Source organism: Oncorhynchus kisutch, linkage group LG21, assembly GCF_002021735.2.
Source record: "Oncorhynchus kisutch isolate 150728-3 linkage group LG21, Okis_V2, whole genome shotgun sequence".
In the NCBI taxonomy this organism is placed as follows: Eukaryota; Metazoa; Chordata; class Actinopteri; order Salmoniformes; family Salmonidae; genus Oncorhynchus; species Oncorhynchus kisutch.
The window spans coordinates 14,885,562-14,896,663 of record NC_034194.2 but is presented as its reverse complement, the minus strand read 5'-3'; the positions used below and the strand labels follow the sequence as shown (position 1 = coordinate 14,896,663).

The 11,102-nt window shown below is 44.1% G+C and overlaps 1 protein-coding gene across 1 annotated transcript in view; it reads right to left on the bottom strand.

Annotated features, from left to right (window-relative positions):
* Positions 1-4,179: 4,179 nt before the first annotated feature.
* Positions 4,180-11,102, bottom strand: part of LOC109866715 (laminin subunit alpha-4) — a 31,420-nt gene continuing 24,497 nt past the window's right edge. The window contains exons 34-40 of the mRNA XM_020455521.2: positions 8,846-9,035; positions 7,439-7,594; positions 6,788-6,947; positions 5,995-6,125; positions 5,814-5,907; positions 5,557-5,676; positions 4,180-5,357 (exon numbers count right to left, since the gene is read on the bottom strand). Coding sequence (XP_020311110.1) covers positions 5,212-5,357; positions 5,557-5,676; positions 5,814-5,907; positions 5,995-6,125; positions 6,788-6,947; positions 7,439-7,594; positions 8,846-9,035 — 997 coding nt within the window. The 3' untranslated portion in view covers positions 4,180-5,211. The remainder of the gene's footprint in view (positions 5,358-5,556; positions 5,677-5,813; positions 5,908-5,994; positions 6,126-6,787; positions 6,948-7,438; positions 7,595-8,845; positions 9,036-11,102) is intronic.

Sequence of the window (11,102 nt, the reverse complement as noted above, 5' to 3'; positions counted from 1 at the left end):
TTCGGCAGTGATCACGATAGCCACAGACTACAAAGCCCACCATCTTAACATGTAGAATATCTGGGTCCTACTGATAAGAGGCAACCCCTTCCCCCTGCAGTGAAGGCCTACCCATCACCAGGACCATTCACTCCCCAGCTCTCTTGACAGCCACTGCATATGATACAGTATGTTCTGGTCAGTGGTGGAAAAAGTACCCAGTTGAGTCTTACTTGAGTAAAAGTAAAGATTCGTTAATAGAAAATGACTCAAGTGAAAGTCAGCCAGTAAAATACTACATGAGTAAAAGTCTAAAAGTATTTGGTTTTAAATATACAGTTGAAGTAGGAAGTTTACATACACTTAGGTTGGAGTCATTAAAACTCGTTTTCAACCACTCCACAAATGTCTTGTTAACAAACTATAGTTTTGGCAAGTCGGTTAGGACATCTACTTCGTGCACGACACAAGTAATTTTTCCAACAATTGTTTACAGACAGATGATTTCACTTATAATTCACTGTATCACAATTCCAGTTGGTCAGAAGTTTACATACAATAAGTTGACTGTGCCTTTAAAGAGCTTGGAAAATTCCAGAAAATGTCATGGCTTTAGAAGCTTCTGATAGGCTAATTGACATAATTTGAGTCAATTGGAGGTGTACCTGTGGACGTATTTCAAGACCTATCTTCAAACTCAGTGCCTCGTTGCTTGACATGGGAAAATCAAAAGAAATCAACCAAGACCGCAGAAAAAAATGTGTAGACCTCCACAAGTCTGGATCATCCTTGGGAGCAATTGCCAAACGCCTGAAGGTACCACGTTCATCTGTACAAACAATAGTATGCAAGTATAAACACCATGGGACCACGCAGCCGTCATACCGCTTAGGAAGGAGATGCGTTCTGTCTCCTAGAGATGAACGTACTTTGGTGCGAAAAGTATAAATCAATCCCAGAACAACAGCAAAGGACCTTGTGAAGATGCTGGAGGAAACAGGTACAAAAGTATCTATATCCACAGTAAAACGAGTCCTATATCGACATAACCTGAAACGCCACTCAGCAAGGAAGAAGCCACTGCTCCAAAACCGCCATAAAAAAGCCAGACTACGTTTTACAACTGCACATAAGGACAAAGATTGTACTTTTTGGAGAAATGTCCTCTGGTCTGATGAAACAAAAATGGAACTGTCTGGCCATAATAACCATCGTTAAGGAGGAAAAAGGGGGAGGCTTGCAAGCCAAAGAATACCATCCCGACCGTGAAGCACGGGGGTGGCAGCATCATGTTGTAGGGTTGCTTTGCTGCAGGAGGGACTGGTGCACTTCAGAAAATAGATGGCATCATGAGGTTGGAAAATTATGTGGATATATTGAAACAACATCTCAAGACTTCAGTCAGGAAGTTAAAGCTTGTTTGCAAGCTGGCTTTTAAGGACAACAATGTCATGGTATTGGAGTGGCCATCACAAAGCCCTAACCTCAATTCCAAAGAAAATTTGTGGGCAGAACTGAAAAAATGTGTGCAAGCAAGGAGGCCTACAATCCTGACTCAGTTACACCAGCTCTGTCAGGAGGAATGGGCCAAAATTCACGTAACTTATTGTGGGAGCTTGTGGAAGGCTAGCTGAAACATTTTACCCAAGTTAAATAATTTAAAGGCAATGCTACCAAATATTAATTGAGTGTATGTAAACTTCTGACCCACTAGGAATATGATGAAATAAATAAATAATTCTCTCTACTATTATTCTGACATTTCACATTCTTAAAATAAAGTGATGATCCTAACTGACCTAAAACAGTTTTTTTTAAGGGATTAAATGTCAGGAATTGTGAAAAACTGAGTTGAAATGTATTTGGCTACGGTGTATGTTAACTTCCGACTTCAACTGTACTTAAGTATCAAAACTATAAACCATTTCAAATTCCTTATATTAACCAAACCAGATGGCACAATTTTTTAGTTTTTAAAATTTACGGATAGCCAGAATTATTTGTGTTTGTGAGTCCGCAAGATCACAGGCAATAGGGATAACCAGAGATGTTCTCTTGATAAGCGTGTGAATTTGACCATTTTCCTGTCCTGCTATCCATGCAAAATGACTTTAGCTAGCTAAATTGAAACTGCTGGGGGAAAGGTACCTAGCTAACTCTCACCTTAATCACTACAGTGTAGCTAATGTTAGCTAGTTTTCTAGAAAATAAAAACTATAGCTATATTTTAAAGACTATAGCTATATTTTAAAGACCCTTTTTGTCAAAGTACTTAATTCCACTACCTGTTTATTTATTAATTGGTGACTGAAAAAGTTGCAAAGAAAAATGTCCCTACAAATTCCACTGCAAATAGACTAATAGGCTGTATTGGTTGGGTATCATTTGGCTGATGTGGACATTTACATGACAGGCTGACCACACCGCTGGTGTCGCGAGCGTTGCAAAATTAATTTAGAAGTCTATGTTATTCAATTATTGTACCCACACTGCTCGCGCACGCCAATGAGCGTCTGCGTTGCCAAGGGCTAAAATAGAAATCCGTTTTATTTCTGACGCAGATTGCGCTGCAAGTCCTGCCTCTCCTATCTCCTCATGGATTTATAGAAGCAGGTACCCACATGCAATCTCCTCATTGGTTATACCCACGTGGATGACTGAAAGACAAACGAGGTCAGTGGCGGTAATGCATCAAATTTATGAAATTTTCCAATTGCAATATAAAGTCAAGAGAATAAAAAGACTGTAAAGAAGAGAGATGACTAGAAATGATTCAGTTGACCGTTTTATGTGTGGATTAATTGGTAGAGTAGAGGACCTTGTGCCTTTACCTTTCAGGTAAAATAACAACTCAATGTTTATATCCCAAGACAAATTAGCTAGCAACAGCAAGCTAGCTAAATAGGACAAATTAGCTCGCAAGTGCAAGCTAACTAGCTAAATTGCCATAAATGTTTAAGGCTTTTCGACCTGTCCCCAAATTAATATAATTGGTTCAGATATTATAATTGTTTTGATATATTAACCTGAGTGTCGTGATGGCGTGGGGGGGACAAAATAAATTTGTGTGCGATGGTGCACGCGCTCAGCCGGTTTAGGTTCCGTGTGACTGTTTAGTTTTGCGAAGTTACTGACTTATAGGCATATTGTTATTCATGTTTTTGTTATTGCATTTTAGGTGGAGAGGGAGTAAGATCACTAGAAAGTAGCATGCTGCCACAACCACTGAATACTGGGGCCTGCCTTGGAGTATTGTTGTAATCATCTCCACCACGTGCCTAGAAATCATATGACGAACCTGCATAGACTAACAAAGGGAAATTGTGTATAGGTTTTTGTTCCAGTACTTCACTAACACCTCATTCAACTAATTGTGGTCTAAATTGAACAAAAACTTGCACAGTTTAGTCCCCTGGGACAGAAATCACCCAAGTCTGTGTTACTGAATGAGCTTCCAAAGTTACACGTTTCAATTCTGCATGATAGATTATAACATGTGTGGAACTATTTCCATCATTATTTTACTGGCAAATTTCATCCTACAAATTGACAAAACTTCCTTCAACGTGACAACAGTGACAGAACTCTGAGCGAGCGCAGATTCAAAATCTTCAAGTGTATTTTTTATTCACAGCAGAATATTCATAGTCGTAAATGGACGTGCAGTAATTTTGAATAAAAATTATGCTTTCAAATCTCATTGAATGTTTTCAAATGTAGAGTTAAAAGTTTTCTTGACCGTTGCTAAACATTTCACACGTCCTGATACCAAGTGTGCGAAATTAAATTACACATTTTGCGAATGGTACTTGCAACCACAAAACTCTATTTGCGACCACAAAATGTAAAATACAAATTCACATAGCTCTGTCATGATTATAATCCCATACAACATAAACTCTTTCTTATCCTCAGAAGTACACCAAATAAAAACTGTCCTTTTCTCATAATCCTCCCAGCATTTACTTTACCCATCACTCTTTCCACCAGATTGAATATCTCAAATGTATTCCACAGGTTTGGCAACTCGATATGCCCCTTCTCAATTCTCCCCGTTTCCCATTCTTTTGGACCATAGTCCAATCCTCCTCGCTTTCACCGCCATTAGTTCCAAGATCTACACCTAATCGTACCATCGTTTTCTCCTTTCCGACCTCTTTCTTTCTGTGTGTGTGAGGGGAATAAACCAATAACAGCAAGGATTTTAGAATATACATTTTATTAATCCGAAGAAAAGTAGAAAAACTGCACTGTGACAAAGCAATGAAGACGATTTTGTTACATACAGATGTGGCAGCATTGAGATGACAACATAGGGTGGTGGAAGCATTGTCTGGAACTGGACTTGGTTGCACTCCTACAGTACATCATAGCTCTCTGACAAAAATATAAACTATGCTTTAGGCTCCTATCAACCAAACCCAAACCAATCCCTTTGGAGTGGGAGTGGGGATTTATGAGTTCTGCCAATGTAGATTAAAGGCCCAATGCAGCCCTTTTATATATCAAATCATTTCTGGGTAACAATGAACTACATTACTGTAATAGATTTCCATTAAAATGGGCAAAAATAGCTTTTTTAGCAAAAACAAGAATTTGGCTAGTACTGTCTGGGAGTGGAAAACTAGAAAATAGCTGTTATTGGCAGAGAGGTTTGGAATTCTCTTTGTTATTGGTCTATTAATCACTGTACTGCATGGTGATGTCACCATGAAAAAACGAAAATGAGAAATTAGAAGGTCTTGTGTAGATTGTATTTTCAACCAGCAACTATCAGGAAATAACACTAATAAAAAATGTTCTCACACTTTTACAGTGTTAGTTTCATCAGCTGTTGTACAATATTATATAAACAATGCATTTTGACTGTACTGGGCCTTTAAGAAAATGAAGATACCTTTCTATAGGGTGATACAGTTACAAGCCTTCTTAAGTTGGCTATAATATGAGCAGTGGTCCTTAATCACATCATGTTGCAGTCCAACTCTTTTGGGGGGATATTTTCTCATGTGAAACTAATTCATATGGGAGGGTTGGTTACGTTGCCGGGTCATTTTCTTTTCCAAATGAAAACAAACATTGTTCTAGTTAACATCAAACAAGAATAGACAATTTAAAACACAATGAAAATGACTTTTCATGCTTTATTGACAGTGTGGAAACTTGTTAGGAAGCAGAATTTGGTCAGTCGTGTTGCTGGAGAGCTGGGCTGTATTCGTTATGACAGGGCCTTTAGGCAGCTGGACAGGAGCCCACACTGACGGCCCCGCTGACCAGGGCAGCTTTGCTGAAGGCCACTTGGCTCTCGTTCACCGCCAGGTTCCTCATACAGCCTGTGTAGGCCCTCCTAGTGGCAATGCCCTCTGGGAGAAGAGATTCTAGGAAGATATATAATAAACAACATTACAAACACATTTCCTTTTATTTTGCAAACTCAAGGTTGATAGTGCTGCCTCACCCTGTAACCAAAGTACTCACAGTTTGGATGTGTTTTGTTAGTTGGAATGTCAGATAGTGTCTAGCAAAAAACAATTTTGTGTGTTCAATCGTCTTGAAATGCATGGCTTTGCCACTGACCTGGAGCTCCACCAATGAACACAGGGCCCCTGGCATTCTGGGTACTGTGGTAGAGAGGTCCCACCACATGGTTGACATCTGAGTCCACATCCAGCTGGATTACATTGGCATCTCGGATCACTGAACCAGAGGCAGAAAGGACAACAGAACACATTGTTGTCAGCCACTGCACATAACATGGGCCAATCATTGCAAATGAACCGTGGTCCCATACTGTTTAAATCAGGGGCAGTCAATGCAATAAAGGCATCTCTTACCTGTGATCCTGTGCCAGCTCCCATCACACAGACCCAGTCTAGGAGTGACCTGAGTGAAGAACTCACGGACCCCATTGTTCACCAGCACCACCACCTGTGAGCATAGAACAATACTTGCATTGAAGATCTACTAATAGCAAATTAGCAAATTACGACTGATTGCTTTGTATTAGTCGCTTACCGCTCCTTGATGAATATACATCGTTAAGTACTCCTCTGCTGCTGTGTAGACATGCAGTAGTACCCCTGACGCCACACGAGGGCGCACCTCTACCACCAGCTCAAACTTCCGCCCCAGGTTGAATGTGTCATCTTGAGGGAGAAGGACAGAAAGAGTAATTCAAGTAAAGTCTGCTCTACCAGCCCCTCTGTCCGTTCGGAACCTCATCTTTAACGCCTGTAACCTGGAATGTTTCACTGCACTTCGGCCCAATGGGGTCGTGTGCACGTGTGAAACTTAGCCAGCCACAGTAGGGTGTGAAATTGCTCTGCACTCGTTCAAACAGCTGCAGCTTGGCTTCCAAGACCTTGGAGATTGCAGCTCTCCTCCGCGCCCTCAACTTTTCCACCAGGCCAAATTTTCACCACAGCTGCACTGGGCATATCAAATTCCGATATCCTGACTAGAGCCTCTCTGCTTCCCCGTCTCTGTGGTGATTGGTGAGCGGCCCAGGGGTTTTGTCTGCTTTCCAGAGAAAATCTGACATGGCGCGTGATATAACTGACACATTGTTTCCAAACAGCTCCAGACCCTGCCAAAGGGATCCGTGTACAATGATAGGATGGAGTATGTCCTGAAGATTGCAGGAAAATCAATGTTTCACAAGCTTTTCCTTTGGTATCATACTTCAAATTAATCTGGTAGGGTTCAGCCACAGTATAAAGCCAGAAGGGCCTTGAGGATAATCTTATGCCATTAATTTCTTAATTCCTAGCTAAATGGAGAGATTTGGCAAAGTGTGTTTGTGTCTTACCCAAGACGACATATCCTCCCTCTTCAGAGAAGTATGTCCCCGGCTCAGAGAGTCCCTCGAAGCACGGCGTCACCCCGAAGGCCTGGGACACGGAGGACAGCCATTGGCCATTCAACTGGAAGTTCTTCACACAGCCAGTGAAGCTGTACGCAGAGTTTCTCTTTTGGAGACAAATACAGCACAGGAAAGTGTAAATGGGTGGTAGTACAGATATCTGTAGGTAATATGTTCCACTAACAGACCCCAGAGAGGGGTCACATTGATGGTTTATTGTTTTCTGTGGGAAACGTATCGTCTGAGTACAGCAGTCTGAAGTGAAAATACTTGGATGGCTCCCAGTGTGAACATATGCCAGAAAAGACTAGAGGACCATAAATCATTCCAGACATCTCTTATAATGTTCTTTATCAAAAGTTCAGGATCTTCTTACACATTCTTGGCCAGGGTTTTCATATGTTTCCAGGTTTCCACTGTAAAAACATTCTGCTCCATTTCCCTTCAGTAGGCTATAAGGTCCTGCTCTGTGTCCCAAATTACACCTCATTCCCTATATAGTGCACAACTTTTTGACCCTGGTGAAAAGTAGTACACTACATAGGGAATAGGGTACCATTTGGGATGCAGCCCTGGGCACTAAGGGGTGTATCTTACCAGTATGTTCTGCTGGGCCCTCCCTGGTGGCACCCCTCCCACATAGAGGGTACTGCTGACGTGCCAGGAGACGTTGGAGCCCTGAGCTCTATCCTCCAGCAGTGTCAGCCCATCAATGATTAATCGGCCCAGATTCCCATCACGAATAAAAATAACCTGCAAGAGGAGAGACAAGACAGGGCTGTTACACTGTCGGGTAGAACTATGTCACTGCTGAAAACGAGTGGCTTATCCCATAGAACAATCTATTTATGTGTGACAGGTGTCAGAGGTAAAAGTTATGTATTTTAGTATATGGTTAATGGGGAATAAGTACACTACCGGTCAAAAGTTTTAGAACACCTACTCATTCAAGGGTTTCTTTATTTTTTTTACTATTTTCTACATTGTAGAATAATAGTGAAGACATCAAAACTATAAAATAACACATGTATTCATGTAGTAACCAAAAAAGTGTTAAACAAATTAAAAAATATTTTATATTTGAGATTCTTCAAATAGCCACCCTTTGCCTTGATGACAGCTTTGCACACGCTTGGCATTCTCTCAACCAGCTTCACTTAGAATATTTTTCCAACAGTCTTGAAGGAGTTCCCACATATGCTGAGCACTTGTGGCTTCTTTTCCTTCACTCTCCAGTCTGACTCATCCCAAACCATCTCAATTTGGTTGAGGTCGGGGGACTGTGGGGGCCAGGTCATCTGATGCAGCACTCCATCACTCTCCTTCTTGGTAAAATATCCCTTACACAGCCTGGAGGTGTGTTGGGTCATTGTCCTGTTGAAAAATAAATGATTGTATCGCTGCAGAATGCTGTGGTAGCCATGCTGGTTAAGTGTGCATTGAATTCTAAATAAATCACAGACAGTGTCACCAGCAAAGCACCCCACACCACGACACCTCCTCCTCCATGCTTTACGGTGGGAAATACACATGTGGAGATCCTCCGTTCACCCACACTGCGTCTCACAAAGACACGGCGGTTGGAACCAGTTTGGACTCCAAACCAAAAGACTGGTGGAAATTTGTCCAATGTCCATTGCTCATGTTTCTTGGCCCAAGAAAGTCTCTTCTTCTTATTGGTGTCCTTTAGTGGTGGTTTCTTTGCAGCAATTCGACCATGAAGGCCTGATTCACACAGTCGCCTCTGAACAGTTGATGTCCGAGAATGCCAAGAGTGTGCATAGCTGTCATCAAGGCAAAGTGTGGCTATTTGAAGAATCTTAAATATAAAATATATTTGGATTTGTTTAACAATTTTTTGGTTACTACATGATTCCATGTGTTATTTCATAGTTTTGATGTCTTCACTATTATTCTACAATGTAGAAAATAGTAACAATTTAGAAAGACCCTTGAATGAGTAGGTGTTCTAAAACTTTTGACCAATAGTGTATATTTACTTACATTGTGCCATGTTCCGTCGTTGTACTTCTCCGGGCTCTTGACCTTGACCTGTTCTTGACCCAGGTTGAAGGTGTACATCAGCTTCCCATGGGAAAGAAACAGAGCCATGTAGTTGTCCTCTGCCTCGTCTGATGCATAAAAGATGAGGCCGAACGAGGACTGGGTCTTCAGGGACAGGGAGAAGTGAGACCTGGGGGGTAAAAGGTGCATTATAAACTGGGTGGTTCGAGCCCTGAATGCTGGCAGAAAGGCAGAAAGCTGTGGCCTTATTGCTTTTATAAAATGGTTACCGTAACACGGTTTAGAAAAATATGAATAACTTTCTCAGTAAAACATGGGTACATTCGTTTTTGCATTCTGAAGTTGCTACCCAAGCGTGCTGGTCGTTAGAAAATAACTAATGTTTTGACCCAGTCGTTAATTCGTTTCATTCTACGTTGCTATGCTAAACAAGCCATTGGCTTGTAGCTAGCAGATAATCAATGATGATGAGACAATAACTTCAATAAATATTTATTTAATAAATATCCAATAGGCCTACATAGGCCGCACTGCTCTGGTTAATGAATTAATGGGATTCTGAGTGTTTACGGTTTCCATGGTGAATTATTAGTTTTGCGTTCATTTATGGGCTAGCTAGCTAGCTTACAGGCACGGGAGAGACCGCATTTGTAAAATGAAACATTGTTGCACAGGTAGTAAAGGCATACAGGTGTCACGATCGTCGTACGAACTGGAAATATACTCAGATCAACATGCAGCGTGATTTGGGTTCCACATGTTTAATAAAGGAAACTTACAAAAACAGCAAACGAAACATGAAGTCATGGAGTGCTCACAGGCAACTACACACAAACAAGATCCCACAAAAACCAGTGGGGAAATGGCTGCCTAAATATGATCCCCAATCAGAGACAACGATAAACAGCTGCCTCTGATTAGGGTCCGGGTGGGCGTCTAGCGTCGGTGGCGGCTCCGGTGTGGGGCAAAGTACCCACTCCGCTCGTGGATTCACCAGCATCGGTGGCGGCTCTGGTGCGGGACTTTGCCCCCGCCCAGACCACAGGTCCGGCCATGGAGCCGGGTTGTACGCCGCACCCGGAATGGGCACCGGCGCCGAATAAGGCTCCGGCCATGGAGCTGAGATGACCGTCATGCCTGGACTGGGCACCGGCGCCGTTGAAGGCTCCGGGAATGAAGCTGAGTTGACCACCGTGCCTGGACTGGGCACCGGCACAGAGGAAGGCTCCTGCCATGGAGCGGGACTGGATGCCGTGCCTGGACTGGACATCGGCGCAGAGGAAGGCTCCTGCCATGGAGCAGAACCGGACACCGTGCCTGGACTGGGCACCGGCGCAGAGGAAGACTCCTGGCATGGAGCGGGACTGGACGCCGTGCCTGGACTGGACATCGGCGCAGAGGAAGGCTCCTCCCATGGAGCGGGACTGGATGCCGTGCCTGGACATCGGCGCAGTGGAAGGCTCCTGCCATAGAGCAGAACCGGACGCCATGCCTGGACTGGGCACCGGCGCAGAGGAAGACTCCGACCTTGGAGCTGGACTGGACGCCGTGCTTGGACTGGGCATCGGCGCAGAGGTAGGCTCCTGCCCTGGAGCTGGAGGTCCCGGACCGTCGCAGGAGGTTCTGGGCCGTGGACTGCCGCCGGAAGCTCTGGACTGGGGATCTGGTGCTGGGGATCCGGTACTGGTGACATGCACTTCAGGGCGAGTGCTGGAAGCAGGCACAGGACGTACCTGACTGGGGAGCCGCACTTGAAGGAGAGTGCGAGGAGGAGGCACAGGACGTAATGGGCTGTGGAAGCGCACTGGAGACCTAGTGCGTAGAGCTGGCACAGATGGTGCCGGAACGATGACACACTCCGCACGGCGAGTGCGGGGAGCTGGCACAGGACGTACTGGGCTGTGTATGTGCACTGGAGACCTGGTGCGTAGAACCAGCACAAGTTGCCGGAACGGTGACACACACTTCAGGGCGAGAGTGTGGAGGAGACACAGGACGTACCAGACTGGGGAGGCGCACTGGAGGCCAGATGCGTGAAACTGGTGCAGATGACACAGGAATGGTGTCACGCTCCTCAGCACGCCCGCTCTGCAGCACTCTCATCACCACCACCTCTCTCCGGAATCTTTCCTTGAGTTCCTCCTTCAACTCACTGACGGTCTCTGGCTCATTCCTCGGCTCTGCCGACCACTCCTTGTGTCCCCCCCCCCCCCCCCCCCCCCCCCCCCCCCCCCCC